Raw genomic sequence first — 15,990 nt, 5'->3', positions numbered from 1 at the left:
ATGTGGATTTGTTTAAAGAAATGCAGTCAAATAGGATGGAAGGAGGGAGCAGTAATGGGGACAGAAGTTTGTGCGCAGCTTATCAGTGAAACATATCCAGAAGCTTGCTTTGATTCCGTGTTTTTACGCAAATTCCTTGAGGGGAAAAGAGTAATTTGGAGATTTTCAGTGGGATTCTAGCAATAGGATCTGAAATATATTACTATATAAAATTCTATTAAAATCCTTATTATGTAAGACTTTTTTTTCCCATCCTGTTCGCTTATGATTCTATATAGCAGTGTCTGTACCATTACTACAAAGATCAGACCTGGTGTGGGCCTTCTTGATCTGTCTGTGGCCTAGGAGTAGGATGGCTCCTGAATAGTCTGGTCCTCACCCAAGTGCAAGAGTGAGGGGTGCTGGCAGAGGGGTTCACATGTATCACCTCCTCAGGTGTGTGACCTTGGGCAAGTGAACCTTCATAGAGATGTTTAAATTATTAATAGAGGCAACAAAACCTGCATTGCGTTCCTACTGAACGTGAGATCAGAACTTAAGATGTGTTTATTTGTTTTAAGATGCATTTTCAGTTAGCAACCACATGAAGGGCCTCTTGCTGGAGGATGGTGACAGACATGAATGAATCTGTCACAGACGTTCCCCATCTAAGAAAACAAAAACATAGGCAAAACAGAAGAGCTGGTTGAACAGCTGTTGTGGTGATAAGTAGCCTTTGAATTAATGTTTGGAACAATTAAGCAGTAATAGTCCCTTACATGTCCAAAATTCCAAATGAGGTTTCCTGTATGCGTTTTTTTTAAAGATGATAATAACATTGATTTCTTTTCAGTGGATCTGGCAGTGAGAGCACTGCTCAGGAATGTAAACATTCCTTCTGCTTCCTGCTGTTCAGCTCTGCTTTGCTGCAGTGTCCTGCCTGGCTGAAATCAGGGGTGTGGTGAAATTATGAGTACAAAATAAAATCAGATCCATTATTTGGAAGAAAGATGCTTCATTTTTATTTTTGAGTAATACTTTATTGTCTCTTCATTAGTACTTCTTATAAAAAGAGAGTCTGAACTTAGCCCTTACCTCTGTGTATGCAGTTCTGTCTTGTGTTGTTGCAGTCTGGGGTCTGCTCTTCGTGGCCAGGATTTTAATTTTCTTGTGGTGGCTGTATTTATTTCCTACCACACAGACCACATAGTTTTGCACACCTTTACACAGGAGGTGTGGAATCATATGGGGCATGCATCAGTAGCACTTCATACCTGGGTTTGCAGTTGGAAGTGAATAACCGTGGAGATTCTTATCTCTTGAGATGATGAAGAACATGTAATTATTTTTAAATTTGTCTGGAGGGGGAAAAAAATAATTCCCTTATGTGTACTTACAAAGTCTCAATATTATTATTTGTAAATTAATTCTTTAATGAAATATAAGATTTATTTATGGTTTGACTTAGCTGTATTTTAGGAGCTCTGTGATCTGCTTTCAAAGTCTCCAAAATTCACAGATTTAGTTTACTGCCCTTTAATTCTGAATGTCCAAGGCTTTAGGATAAAATAACATTGTAGATTATTCAAGTTTCTTGTCTTTGACAATTTCCTTTCTAATGGTTTTGGCAGTTTCTCACTGTGTGTGAATTCATCGTGCTTTTCCAACTCTTCCTTGTTTTTCACTGGATCCTCTGAAGCACTGCTGTCATTTCAGGTTTTAGACCTTGGCCTTGGACTCCCAAGACAGAGCTTTATCAAGACATTCTTTGGAACTTGTAATGATCCATATTTTTGTTAATTTCTAACTATAGCTAATTTTTCTTTGTGTGTAATTAATGTTTGCTGTGCAATTTACTGAAGAGTTAGGTAATTCCATCCTTTCTGTGTTGAATCCTGTGAGTTTTTATGCATCTTTTAACTTGGAAGAAATTTTTGTGTTTTTCTTCTTTGACAAGGTGCTATACAGTTCAGCCAATAATTTAAAAATCTACACAACTTCTCTTTACAGTCTTGTAATTAACCAAAAAAAGATCACCCTTTGCCATGTCCAATAATAATCAGGCTCTTGTCCTGTTATTATTCGGTCATTTATTTTAACTAATTCTGCTCCCTTTTCAGTAGCCAGCAATTGTGTTTGATTAATTTGAAATCTGAGGACAGTTTTTTCTTGACCCTTTGCTGTTGCTTGCTTGCTGCTGCATTCCTGGCAAGGACAGAACATTGTGGGCTTTGTTTGGGTGTTCTCTGAAGCTCCATTTTGGTTTCTGGCGGGGATTAAATTTTTTTTTTCTTTTTCTTTTTTTTTTGTGGACATTGGGCCTTGCTGAGGTAAGGTTTCCCATTGTAATTGGCAGCTCTGTCTTGCAAGCAGTGAGACTCATTGACTTCCCGTGGTACCATCAGGCCTGAACTTTGCAGACTGTGGGTTTGCTCATAAGGTAGAAAACAAAGCTAAACTTAAATAACGAAAAGTTATTTGAATGTTTGGAGAGAAGAGGCACTTGCTTTGCAGCTGGTAGTGTCATGGTGATGTAGATGACCTGTAGTCTCTTTAGATGTGCTGGATGCTGCTAGAATGGGCTTGAACAAAGGAGCAGGATCCATAACATCTTCAGCATGTATGTGACGGTGTGCAGATCTCTCTGTTGGGCTGTCTGTTTTTGCCAAAACTCCTGCTCTTGCCAGCAAAGACCGTGCCCCTTATTGCTCTGTTTTTGACAGGTATTCTGCTCCAAAATGACCAGTGACTGCTATAATCTTTACAGGGCCCTGTAAAAATAGCTGCCAGCGTGCTGGTGCTGTCATGTGCTGAGGGGCTTTCTCCCTTCCTGTGCAGTGGTGCTGGGACCCCTGCAGGGATGGGGCCCTAAGGGAGGCCTCTGTTTCCTGTTTGCCAGTGTTTAAGTCATGCACCAGGGCTTCACTTCCTCCTGTATTTTGTATCTCTCTTTCCTAATCCTCCCTTTACTCCAGAAAGTGTCTCACAGAGTTGAACAGATGGAAATGCACTTGTCCTCCCTTTTTTAAGCAATGGTAAAACCCTGTCCTTGAATTGTTTCTGACACTGACACTACTGTCAGGCAGACATCAGAGGGCACTTGGCAGTGCCTCGCCAGCCACAGCAAGTGACTTGGCCATGTGGCTGTTGCAGCTGGCAGTTGTTCTCTACAGGGTGTTTGTAGAAATTGTATTGCGAGAAGAAGGCCAAGTTTTGTCCCTCTCCCTTCTTGCTTTTTAACCTAAACCTTGAAATAGAGGCTCAAATATGTCTACTCTTCCTGGATGTAGGTTACAAGTAGAACATGTCAGAAGGAATCGAGAGACTCCTCTGGAGTTTGTTGAAAATACTGTGCTAGTAGGACACAAAAGATTATGCAGTTGTATTTGGGTTAAACTGTCTGGACCTTTGCTTAGGTTCTAGGGGAGAAATAAATTTGTTATTCAGGTGTAATGAGGTCTTAATTAAAGGGCAATTAGATAACAAGAAAATGTCTGGTTTTGCCACACAGAATTAGCTACCAATGGTACATTGGATGAAATGCCTTGTGCAGTTGTGCACGTGTACGTGTGCACACCTCTGTGAGAATGATTGAAGACAACTAAAACCAGAAAGCCTGATGGGTAGTTTTGGTTTTTATAAAGCTCTCTGCATGAAAGTACATGAACAACAGAGCTCACGTGAGCACTGGTAACTTTGACATATGCGGGAAGTAATTCCACACTTAGCATTAGTCTCCTTTAATACTTCAGTAATTCAAAATCTGCTTAGGTATTTTAAATAATTAGTCGGAGATTGTAAAATTTTTTTTCCCCGCAAAGTGCCTCATGCCCTGGACATTCTGGTACCAACAACTAGTAGGTATTTATATGTACTGGGCTGTGTTTCTGCAGCCATATTTCTGACTCCTTGTGGAGTTTCTTCCTGGAAGCTTCTGTTATTGTCAGAACCAGGAGAAGCCACTATGCTGGTAAATAAGCAGCAGTGTAATAAGCGGTACATTACATATGTTTTGCAGGATGCAACTTACTTCCTTGTGTTATTTCTAGAGTGGGTGTGCCTGCACAGCAGGCAAGCATTGTTCTTAGGAGGAGTCCTCTTGCAATGAGAGCTGTATGCTATTAGCTATTGTATTAAAAAAAAAAAAAAGGAAAACATTTACTTGAATGTCTGGAGGATTTCATGCTTACTGTTATCCATACAGATGAAACATCCTTGGTTGGGAAGTAAAGCCAGTGAAGAGGATGGAAAGTGTTTACCATCACCTCTGTGTGTGTGTGCTCCTTTGGTTACCAATAATTAAAGAGTGAGTGGAAGGAGTGTCTTCTCATCCTGAACCTCTTAATCTTGCTCCCAGTTAAAACAATTGTCTTCTTGGTTTTCTAATTTCAGGTGCTGGGTTGGGGCAGAGGAGGTGAAAGAGAGGTTAAACTTGATTTCTTGGGACTGTCTGCTGAGCCAGGGAGCAGTTCCTTTGGTGCCAGCTTAAATTCTTGGTTGACCTTGTAGAAGCCTACACTTCAACATCGGTTGCATAAGTGGATTGTGCTCATATGTAATAAGTAATCTTTCTTGTGTGGAAGCGACAATGTTATATCTTGTGCTTTATTTTTATGTTCCTTTTATAGAAAAGTAGTTCATAATCTTGCAGCAGCTTTTTTGAATTCTGGAGTTAATCATGTTGAGGCACGTTCAGCAGGCTTTTACAGCTGTAGATGGGTAGCCCGATTCTTCAAATTTCTACAATGTCACTTTGTTTCCTTATAGTGTATTATTTAACAGGTACCTAAGGGGAACTGAGCTCTGCTGTAGGGTTGTGCTGCCGGGACACTCTGGAAGGCATAGTCCTTCTCCAGCTCACACTACAACATTTTATGGAAGGCAGTCTAGAATTATTTTGTGTTAACTGGGCTTTCTCCAAAGAAAGTGTAGACCATTATTTTAACAAAACAAAAGCCAGATTAAGGACTGGACTCTTTCCTGGAGCGTGCACAAATCTTCACTGTTGCATGATGATTTGGAAGATGCTTGATGTATGTCAGTATGGAGTGGGCTGACGTGGTGGGAAGTGATGTAATGTTTTGAAAAGCCTCACAACTTCCCTGAAGGTACCAAATCTCCTTCGAGCTGTTGTTTGTGAATCTACACCTGCTGTGTAGTTTACGGTAGTGTTTGGCCCCTGGGGATATTTGTATGTGGGAGACAGAGCCTACTCCCAAACTCATGGAAGTGTGAGAGCTTTTGCGATGGTGAGGAGCAGATGAGGAGCTGAGATCTGTGTGGCTGTACTGGCACCCCAGTGGTGGCTGGCCGCAGGCTGTGTGTGGGCTGGGCTGTGGATGAAGGAGGTAGTGGTGCTGGTCCAGAGATCCAAGTTGCCAAGAGGAACTCGGTCACACCTGCTACTTGCAAGGCCACACACATTCCAGTGTATATGCCTAACAGACTGCAGGCAAAATGTTGTGTTCAGGTAGAAAAACAAAGGTTTTTCATGCAAGTCGTGTGGGGGGCAGTTAAACTATTTCCATTTTGGTCTAATGTGAAGGACACAATGCATATATACTGGCTCTGTTAAGTATAAGTTGGTTTTAGTAAGTTTATGAGTTGTCTTAGGTAGGTATAACTCCTCCTAACTTTAAAGACAGACAGTTACATGTTTAGAGGACTGAGATCTCATTTGACTTTTCTTTCATGCTGTTGCGGGACCTTTTAGTGGAAATGTTGTGTTTTAAGTCCATCCAGCCTCCAAGCCCCACACTGCCACAGGATAGGTTAAGGTGGTACCAGAATTAGCCAGATGGAAACTGTCTAACGCAGTTTTGAGTATTAGAAAGCAGGTGTTCTTTTTTGCAGCCATGGTCACTTGGAGAATTCCTCCTCTGATTAAGTGCCCTGGTAAACAGAGGTTTAATGGTAAACTCTGATTATGTATTCATTAGCTCTGCCTGCTTACTTGATGCATACGTGATACTTTCTTTTACATAGTTGCCCTCCTTATTGGAGGTCCTAATGTGTTCTTTGGGGTCTTCTTTTGTGGTCTTCAATTTCTGATGTCCTTTTTAGGTGACTGTTTTTCAACCCTCACTTTTGAGGAAGTGTAGTATCATTGTTTTGCATGGCTTCTGCTTTGTTAGCTATATCTATTTCTCCAAGGTTGCATTGTTCCCTTTTTTTGACAAGAGTAAAAAAAGTATTGTTCTGTTATTCTTATCAAAGGTGAGGATGAGAAGGAAGGCAGAAGGGTGTCAGCAGAGGTACTCTATGATGCATTTGCTCACTTTCCAGTGATTTATTGATCAGGCACTTACTGAACAGCAATGGGTATCATTTGATTATTAACACTAGATGAAAGATTTTCTTCTAGGAATTTTTACAATAAAGGCTATGCGAGGCACCCTCTGTTACACCCTCTGAAGGTTCATAACATATCTTCTCAGGACTAATTATGGGCTTTATTGAAATTATTCTTTGAGATAGCTGCTAGAGATCTAGTGTAATACTTACAGATCACTGCACCTGATTTTCAGTTCCTAAAAATTATTTCATTGTAGATAATACCCACATCAATTTTCTGCACAATTATTTGTAATGCGTGTCCTGACAGGTGCTTAGCTCAAGTGCCTGCAGTGGAGACACAGTCTTAACAAGACACTACCGTAAAGAGTCCATTTGCAGTCACTTCTCCTTTCATATGCAGGGGAAGATGACCCAATGACCTGCTTAACAGGATCAGCCAACGTTGTGAACTGGCCTGTACAAATAAATAATTCCATCAAATTTAGCAGAAGGGTTTAAAAAGGAGCAATTTTTGATCAAATTTCCTGCAGTGTGATGTCTGGGAAGAGTGAGTCTCACCTATGTTTTGATATCACAGTGGGCAGGTAAGGGGAACCTTTGGAATTGTAAGTAGAAATCTCTAGTCTCCTCTGCTGTCTAGCTCCTGAATAGTGCTGATGTTCAGCAGCATCAACTCCTTCTCCTACACATTTCCATCTTTCTTTTCTTTAAGGCTTGGTCTGGAGCTGTGTAGATGTTCCTTGCAGTAGTTCATTGATCTGTTATGATGCACAGCAGAGAAAGATGCCTCAGGATAGCTTGTTTTATGTTCTTTCTTAACCCATCAGATCTAAAATTATCCTGAAAGGAGTACTTTTTTCTGTTGACTTGTGTGTCATTCCACCTCATGCACCCCTGTCATGCACCTTTTCTTTATTTTTAAGAAAGTGGAAATGAATGCTTACCAAAACTTCCATTCCTCTCTGGTTTATACTCAGAAGAATGCAATTGGGTCCTTTTTAATTCTACTTCCCTGTTACAGTTATAGGAATTTTTCTTTAAAAAAAACCAAACAAACAAACCAAACAAGGAAAACAACCAAAACTGAAACCCCAGGCTTTGGCTGAGTGCCCATTGAAGTTGCTGGCAACAGCTGGACTTGCTGGTGGGCTGTGCAGGGGTCTGCTGATTGTGTGGCTTTCCTGGGAAGTTGATTAATGATGAAGGCAGCAGCAGGTTCTGAGGTGGCCATGGGGACACCATCCTGCCGGTTGTCCCCAGAGCAGGACACTGGGGATGAGGAAATGCTCCATCATGTCAGGAAATGTACTTTTGATGTCAGTAGTCACATGTGTTTATAAGTGACAGAGACCACATTTTGGGAGGATAAGTATTTAGCTAATTTATAGCACAAACTTTGAAACAAAAGTAGCATTCACATCTTCAAGAGCAGTGAAGCCCACAGTCTTTCCTGGCTGTGATGAATGACAGTGGTGGATTAAATACTTTGTGACTAATGTCCTTGGCTTTTAACTCCAGGCTTTCCAGGACCTCTGCTTGGAAGTCAGAGCAGACAGAAATGACTCCTGGCAGAGCTGGCTTTATTCCCTTACACCAAAGGGAGAGAGCATGTGTACCTTGATCACAGTTTGTTGCCTGCTGCTAGGAGGGGAAGGATGAGTGCTAATATCTGTTAATTGGTAGAAAGCCTCCTGAAAAAAGACTTGAATCTCTCTTGAGTAGTGGTAGAGAGCATCTGAAGGAATATGTCCTGTTTAATGTTTAGTCTCATGACTTTTATCCTTATTTTTTAAAAAAAGGACATCTTGATTAATGGCACCTTTTTTACTGGGGGCTTGGGTTCTATTTAATTTTTATGGGTAAACCATTCTTTCACTGCAAAAGTAGCTAATCATAGCTTTCTAAAAGGGGCAGTTTCTGCAAATCCTTCTTGATCTTCAGTACAAAAGAAACAGAAACACATCTACTAGAGTGCTCTCAAACCTCACCCCAAAGGTGAATAGGCACCGCGGTGTGTGTTTCCTCTGGTGGTGGATGTACATGGTACTGCTCTTCTGGTGCATGCATGCACATGGGCATCACTCTGCTTTTCAAATTTGATTGAGAAAGGCAAGGGATTCTTTTCAGACAAGCTCTCCTTTATTGCCTTTCTCTTGTGTTTTTGTCAGCTTTTCTTGTCAATGAGTTTAAAACTAATTCTTCTTCTTCCTAATGTGCTTATTTGAAAAACTTATGCATGTTGTAGTCTGCTTATGGTGGTGCAGCAGCCATGTTAATGTGACTGTGATAGCAAGAAGGGCTGAAACATCAATTAAACATCACTGTGTGAGTGAAGGAAAGGGTTAATGCCTCATGCTGCTTCATCTGTTGAGGATGGTTAGCATCATATAGCAGTGTTTCACTGCAGAGAAAAGGCTAGTGTGACATTTACTAAGGACTGCCCTTGCAGGTTGACATTTTCAGCATCATGTGTGGCTGGATGCACAGCTTGGAAAATGGGAAGAAATGAGGTGCACAGGCAGAGGAGTCTTCACTGGAGAAGAAATGAGCATGGGGATCAGTGATGTCCAGAAGTTGATTTGTATTGTGGAGTTCTGTGCTCTTTTAAGGTTTTTCTCCCTCTTTATTATTTTTTCATCTTGTGCATAAGCAATTGTCTCTCTCTGCTCCCTCCTTACTCCTTTAAATAGAGAATACAAGTTCAGATTTGGATGATAAATGAATTTTTAAGGAACTTATTTTATGAAACTCCTTCACTGAAATATTTGTGTTGTTATCTGATTGTTTGGGTGTATTTGTGCATGGCACAGGAACCTCCCTGTGATTTTGACTGAGTATGAGTGGGATGTCACTTCCTCTGTTCATCTGTGTCATCTCAAGGCCAGTGGGCTGTGACTTTCCTTGTTAGTATGTCAGCTTTAAGTATCCATGGGACTCTCTTTCTGCCCTTTCCTAGTTGCTGTGTTTTGATGTGTGTAGAAGGTAGTGCTCTAGAAACAGTGCAGGGCAGCCTCCAGAGCCTCCAGCAGTCCCTTGCAGCATCCGGATTCTGATCAGCTCTTGGCAGGCCTTTAGGAACATTGCCTCCTTGCAGAGGTTAGTAGAGGGTTTGAGATCTTACAGGGCTTGTTCAGAAAAAGCCCTTTCCAGCATCTCTTTGGGAGGTTTTATTTGATAGTGGCATCCCAGTATTTTGTGTTACTCTTGTTTTTAGCAGACTAGTTCAGGATCCCAGAAAATATGGAAGCATAACCAGCATACTTTGGATGACTTTTGGGCTAAGTAGAGGTCTGGTGTGACAGATTATTGAGGCAAATAAGGCAGAACTGTTCTGATTTTCCTGAAGGCCTGAGAGTCTTGTTTTGAGCATGGCTGAGATCAATCTGCATCTGCCATATCACAGCAGCTGTTCTGAGAGAAGCGTTTGGAATTCCCTAAGAAGTGTGTTTCAGAGATTCTTCGCATTTCACGTGTTCCATGAACAGCTGCACTGTGATAAAGAACTTCTTTCAAAAGATCATGTTTAAAACTGTAACAATGTTTTTAAGAACTTAATATGTTAGCAGTATGCTAAACTTCACAGAATTGAGAAAACTTTCTTCTCAAAGCTTGGAGTTTTATATGAAAGCTTCCTTCAGTGTACTGGGTTTCATGCAGAAAGCTTATCTGCATCTGCATGATTGGGATCTTGTTCCTCCTGCAACATAAACAGATGAATCTGTATTATCATCAAACCTAGAGGAAGCGTCACCTTTTTTTAAGTCTGTCTTTTGGAAATCAGTACTTTAAACTCAGTCTAAATGTAGCTTGATCCAGGGCTTCATTTGAAGTGAACTGGGTTTGACCATTTTATATAGCATTGCAGTTTTTGGATGAGTATGCCTCATCCATTTGCTGTCCAGATTCTTTTTTCCATTCATAATTGTTGTGGAGAGCTTTAAATTCTTGAGATTTAAGATGTTATCATCTGAAATTTGTAGTAATCTCCTTAATTTAGCAATGATATTTTCTGGGCTATTTAAGAATATGATAGCATGTATTTTCTACATGCCTTAAGTCTGCTGATGTAAGTAATTCTGTAGACATGAAAGTGCATTTAATAGCATTTTCGATACTAATTTTGGTAAACCTTCACTAGCAAATTATGGTAAATTTTCTGTATGTGTCAGGGATGTTGTAATTGGCCTTTGGGCAATGCTGTCTTAGTGTATTTGAAGGAAGAGGAGAAGGACCTCACAGACTGGTGTAGCTGGTAGGGGATGGCAGTTTGACCAAAGGAAACCTGACAGGGTTTGAGCTGATCTGCAGCTTTGGCAGCAGGTTATGAGTGAGGACCAAAAATTATCATCTGAATCATTCAGTGCACTTGCACCACATAACTGCGAGTCCCCGCTGGGAAATGTTCCATGTTTGCCTGGTCCAGAGGTGAGTGGCTATACAAAATTTGGAGTTGTGTATGACAGAATTTGAGGTTGTGTGTTGGGGGTAGAGTTTCATTTATGTTGGTTTCAGATAGTGTTAAACCCAAGGAGGGCTTTTGATGTGTTTCCGGTGCAGCTCTCTGAAGAGATAGTTGTGAGTAAATTGTACCTTTGTTCAGAAAAGTGCTTTCCAGTGCACTGACAAGCACAGCTGAGCAAATAGTAAGACAGCATTTTGGTTCATGAACTCTTTGATTTTACTTTTGCCCTGGTCTTGGGAATCTGGAAGATAAGAATTTTGATAATCCCTTAACATTAATGTCTCGTAATTCCTAGAGGCAGCTGTTGAGCAGAACATGATGTTTTGCAGCCCTCGCATCAGAAACTTTTATTTTGTGAAGAGATACTCCAAAGTCTATCATTCCAGTATAACTGTGAACAGTTTTCTTCCCTAGTAGATGGAAGTAGGGGTTTTGGAAGAGGAGGAAGAAAAAGGTAACTGACTTCTGTTCCTGTGCTTTAGATAATGTTAAAGCAAAAGTAAATGGGCACATGCTGGACTCCAGCATGTATGAAGGTTTAGGGGTTTCGTGCATAGCAGTAAAAAGTCAGTTTTCCTAGCTTGATTTAAGACAGGTCTAGGCTGTAGCTATGGCAGGTAATTGCTTTGCCCTGTAATTTTGCACAGTTCTGTTAAAAGTTAATTTCCTGTTCTCCATAGGAGTTATGAAAATGTCTTGTAACAGTGTTGTCTGATGTTGTTTCTAAATACATATAAGAGAGATAACAAAGCTTGGTTGGAATGGAAGGGCTTTTCAATTGTTGTCTTACAAATGCACACAGTTTGCGTTGTTCCAAGGCTGTCTGTCCTGATGGCTATGACTCTGAAGGAGGTTTCTCGTGTTCTGCCTATGTCAGAGGCTGTTTACACACAGTTCTGTACTCCAGGCAGCAATACTCAAGCTAACGGCAGGGTTTCTGCTGACACTTCACAAGCATGCTGGCTGTGAGCAAATAACAGCCTTAATTGCAGAAATAACTGGAGCCCACAAGGAGCAGCAGCATGCTTTGGTAGGAGTGACCATGAGCTTGTTTCTGCAGTTACTGTGTGTGAGCAGTTCCATTTGGTTGGGTCAGCCTGTTGGGACAAGCCATAATAAAAGGCAGTTTCTCTAAAGGGAGTCTGCTGTAGTGAATGGAAAAACCTCTCACACATAAATGTGGATAACTTACTGAACTTCACCTTGCCATCACCAGAGACTAGAGACTTGTGATTTATGTCTCAAAAAATAGTGAGTGATTGACAGCTGACCATGGGATTAACACCACACCTTCAAGCCTGAGCAAAAATATGTGTTCTTTTATGGAAATGTGGGAAACTTGTAAACTGATGAAAAGCTGTCATATAAGAGTAAGATTTTATATGTAGAATTCATTGTTGTAGGATTATACTGAGGCCAAAAAATGCATAAACCTTTGAAAAATAAGGAGGTGTTTTATATGGGTAACTCAAAGTTAGTAGCTTTCCCAAATTAGGCATTCTCCATTAAAGTTTAAGGTAATCCCCATCTTGAAGAGATTATGTGGTTTTTTTGTACCTTTCTCTGAAGCATCTGGCATCAGCCTCTGTAGAAGACAGGATATTGGATTTTTAAAAAGTATCATCCTCTATGGCAGTTTCTGTGTTTAAATACTCCCTGTCAGTTGTGACTTGGGCAAAATGATGACATTTTCTTTCCAGATATCAAAGAAACCCATGGCCTAGCATCTGCCATGGAACTTTCACAAGCAAATTAGTTATTATTTGTTGCAGCCATTATTGTTGCTAATAAAGTCCAGGGTAAGGAAGCAAAAAGGGCCTTTGCATGGTATCCACAGATGTTTTCTTCAGCTGCCCAGTAACATTTTCAGGTCCCAGGCACGCACTCATGGAGGGTCCACGTTTCTCTCTCCCAAGGGACCCTGAGGGTGACCCTGGTCTTGGGGCAGTACAAAGATAAGGGCCATCAGGGAGTAGGAGTGGCTCAGGGACATAGGAACAAGGGAAGGAGACAATGGGGTGGTAACAGTATTTTGAGGGAGGCTTCTTGTGTGTCCCTAAACCAGGGAATGCCCTCCAGAGTCTCCACAATTATTCTTAAGAATCCCTCCTTTAGTGACATTACTGAGCTCCTTGATGGAATCATGCCTGGACTCTGAGGTCTGGGTGATCAGCTGTGGCTTTAAGCATCCTGAACTTCCATTTGCTGTTTTGGCATCCTGCAGCTGAGCAAATGGTGCTACTTCACTGGGCAAAGAGATACCCATTGTCTCTTTCTCTGTGCCAGAGATTTGTCATCCATACTGATCTCTAAAGGTGGATCTTAGTTTATTACAGAAAAAAATAGTGTATTTGAGGAGCTAGTGTGCTTTTTGTTATCCCTTTAACATTTATGGAGATCTTGGGTATTAGGCTTTTAAGCTGCTTTGTTGAAATTCATTTGACAAGGACTTGACAGCACCAGATGGTGCTTTTTGTCTGAAATATGGCACTTTTTAGTTTCCCGTAGGTTATCTTGATGAATCTGGCTAGAATTTCTCCAATGGATATTTGTCTCCTGTATCTCTGACTTGCTTATTTGAAATAAAATTTAGTCTGATAGGAGCAATATCTGTGTGCCTTTAATCATAGGCAGAGTTAGCATACTTGATCAGCTGTTCAGCCCTGGTATAATCAGTAGTTTCTGTGCTATTAATGTGCCTGCTGCAATATACAGAAGTAATAAAACACTGAAATCTGTTTCTCTTCAAAGCAGATTTTTTTTCTTCTCTGACAGTATTTTTCTGAAGAGCTGGCATCAATTGAAAATGCATGACTAGATAAGGAGTTTCATGAGATGCTTCTCTGTCCTTGACTTGACGTGATATTAATGTTGACTGGGAAAATCTGCCATGTTTTGGCATCCTGAAAAGATACTGTGACACCTAAAAGCTCCTTGGGTTGAATTGTGGTGCAAGCGTGTGCAACACTTAAAAGATCACATTTTTAATGTTGTTGAATATGGCCGCTCTGCTGGGCTGTGTGTTACAAATAGAACTACTGGAAGTGGCCAGCTTTGCTCTCCAGCACGTGCCAGTGACAGCCGCAGGCTGTTCTGCCCCGCAGCAGCTGGGGTGTCTGTGTGGGCTGGGAGCACGTGTGGAGAACACTACCACAGGGACCATCACCTGCAAGGGTTTCAAGCAAAATGAAGACACCCCCCCCAGAGAAATGTGAGGAGACAAAATAATGCCAATGTCAGGACTAGCCAGAGGCAAGCTGTGCCAAGTGGGTTGGACTTCTGACCTGCCTCTGACTACCTTTGCTGGCACACTGCTGGGGATTGATGTCTCGAGCTGGCTGGGGGATTGTCCGCTGACCTACTTCAGCCAGTGTGACGCCGCTGGCTTAGCCTGGATCTGGAGCAGCCCTGCCAACGTCTTCAAGCCCAAGGGAGGGGGCTGTAATCTGCCAGCCAGGAGCAGCTGCTGGGAGCTCCCAGCCTGGGAAAGGGAACAGGCTGCTTATGCCAGATGTGTTCTCAGTGATTCTGGTTTTGCAGAAGTGAATCTAACCCCACTATGGAGAATATGCATGTGCAGCAGTGTCTGGTCATGCAGTCATCTGGCTGAAAGCCAGTCATGTTTCAACAGCAGAGTCACTACATTGTTGTTCCCTCCCACAAGGGTTTATATGAGGTTCTATTTAAGCATTCTGCGTCAAAAAACACTGTTTAGGTGCTGTGGTTTACTTTCAAGAACGCAGTGTTGGCAACTTATTAGGATTTGTAAATCTGAGGATGTAGGAAGAGGTTACATTCCTTTGCCTTGAAGAACTATATGAGGGTAAATGTTTTCAGCTACTTAACATTGAATTTACTTATGCAGAATTATAGGTTTATTGATAAAAAATGTGTTTTCTGACTTTCCTAGGCTTTTGGACAGGCCCATACCAACCACAAGAAAGTAGCAGCAGATGGAGAGAGCAGAGAGGAAACCTTGATTCAAGAATCAGCTACCAAAGAAGAATACTACATGAAGAAGGTTATGGAGTTGCAGACAGAATTGAAACAGATAAGAAATGTCCTTGCCAACACACAGTCTGAAAATGAACGCCTTAATTCTGTTGCGCAGGAACTGAAGGAGGTGAGCGAAGATGCACAGGGTTCACTGCAGCTTGGATTTGTTACATTTTCTGGTGCTATGTAGCCAAAAAAAGGGAAGATTCCTGAGCTGAAAGGTGATTTGACAGACACATGGCTGCATGTTTGGTCATGCTGGTCCTGTGGGTACTGCACATCAGTTCCCTCAGTTCCTGAATTGCTGCCATAAAAAGCAGAAGAACCTGTTTAGGCCAAGCACAGAGACCCTTGGATGTACTTTGCTGCTTCATTCCCAATGCAGATTTTCTGACTGCAAAATATTTGTGGCATCATTTCCCTTTTTATCCGTTTTTCCTCCTTAATTTCTGAAGGTGTGGGATTATAACAAAGCACTGAAATGCACAAGGAGAGGGATAGGAAAGTTTATAGTCTTGAGTTTTTTCTCATGAAGCGGTGGCTTTTACGTTTGTGTAGCTTGCTTAAACATAATCGCTTCGACCTTTTATTGTTTTGCTATTGAAACCACATATTTTTAAGAGGAAGTAATTGCTGAGAAGTTACTTAAAGAGTTTAATTACTTACAAAATCTGTAGTTCAGCTGAAGTCTTTGTGGTACTGGTGCAGAAATTATTGTTTTGAGACCTCAAACTATTGCTTAAATTCAGTCTGGTAAAATACAGAGACTGTAAACCACAGATGGATGGATAAAACAGTCAGCAGTTATTACTCCTGAGCTTTCTTGCACCTTCCTTTGAAGCACTGGGTTCTAATCTTGTCTAGTCCTAAGCTAGTCAGCTGACCTCCCCTGCCAGGAGGGAAGGCTATGCAAGAGTCCATATCTGAATCTCAACTTACTCCATGTGACCTCAGCTGCAAGTGTCTCGTGTAATTTCTTTAGGACATAGTAACAAATATCGGGATAATATTTGGTGGTAAAATCAATGAGGAAATGTGCGTTACTTTTCTGGAGATGTGGGGATTCACCGATGTTTCTTGTTGGGATATGACAGAGAAGATTTGTGGTACAAGCGGTCACAAGTGATCAAACATGCCGGTTAACTTCTCCTTTAACTTTGTGGAACAGAGTTGGAATCATGCCTTCTCCTTAGACAGGGAAGCAGTTCTAGAAACACAGACATAACTCTTTGTCTGTATTTCCCAACCTTTAAGAC

The 15,990-nt window shown here is 41.3% G+C and overlaps 1 protein-coding gene across 3 annotated transcripts in view; it reads left to right on the top strand.

Annotated features, from left to right (window-relative positions):
- Window positions 1-15,990, top strand: part of BICD2 (BICD cargo adaptor 2) — a 50,296-nt gene that overhangs the window by 14,534 nt on the left and 19,772 nt on the right. For all 3 annotated transcript variants that reach the window (XM_074550208.1, XM_074550209.1, XM_005494336.3), the window contains exon 2: window positions 14,649-14,861. In XM_074550208.1, the coding sequence (XP_074406309.1) occupies window positions 14,649-14,861 (213 nt within the window). The remainder of the gene's footprint in view (window positions 1-14,648; window positions 14,862-15,990) is intronic.

Source organism: Zonotrichia albicollis, chromosome 12 (assembly GCF_047830755.1).
Source record: "Zonotrichia albicollis isolate bZonAlb1 chromosome 12, bZonAlb1.hap1, whole genome shotgun sequence".
NCBI classification, from domain to species: Eukaryota; Metazoa; Chordata; class Aves; order Passeriformes; family Passerellidae; genus Zonotrichia; species Zonotrichia albicollis.
The sequence above is the reverse complement of the archived record's forward strand: the minus strand, read 5'-3'. Positions and strand labels throughout refer to the sequence as shown.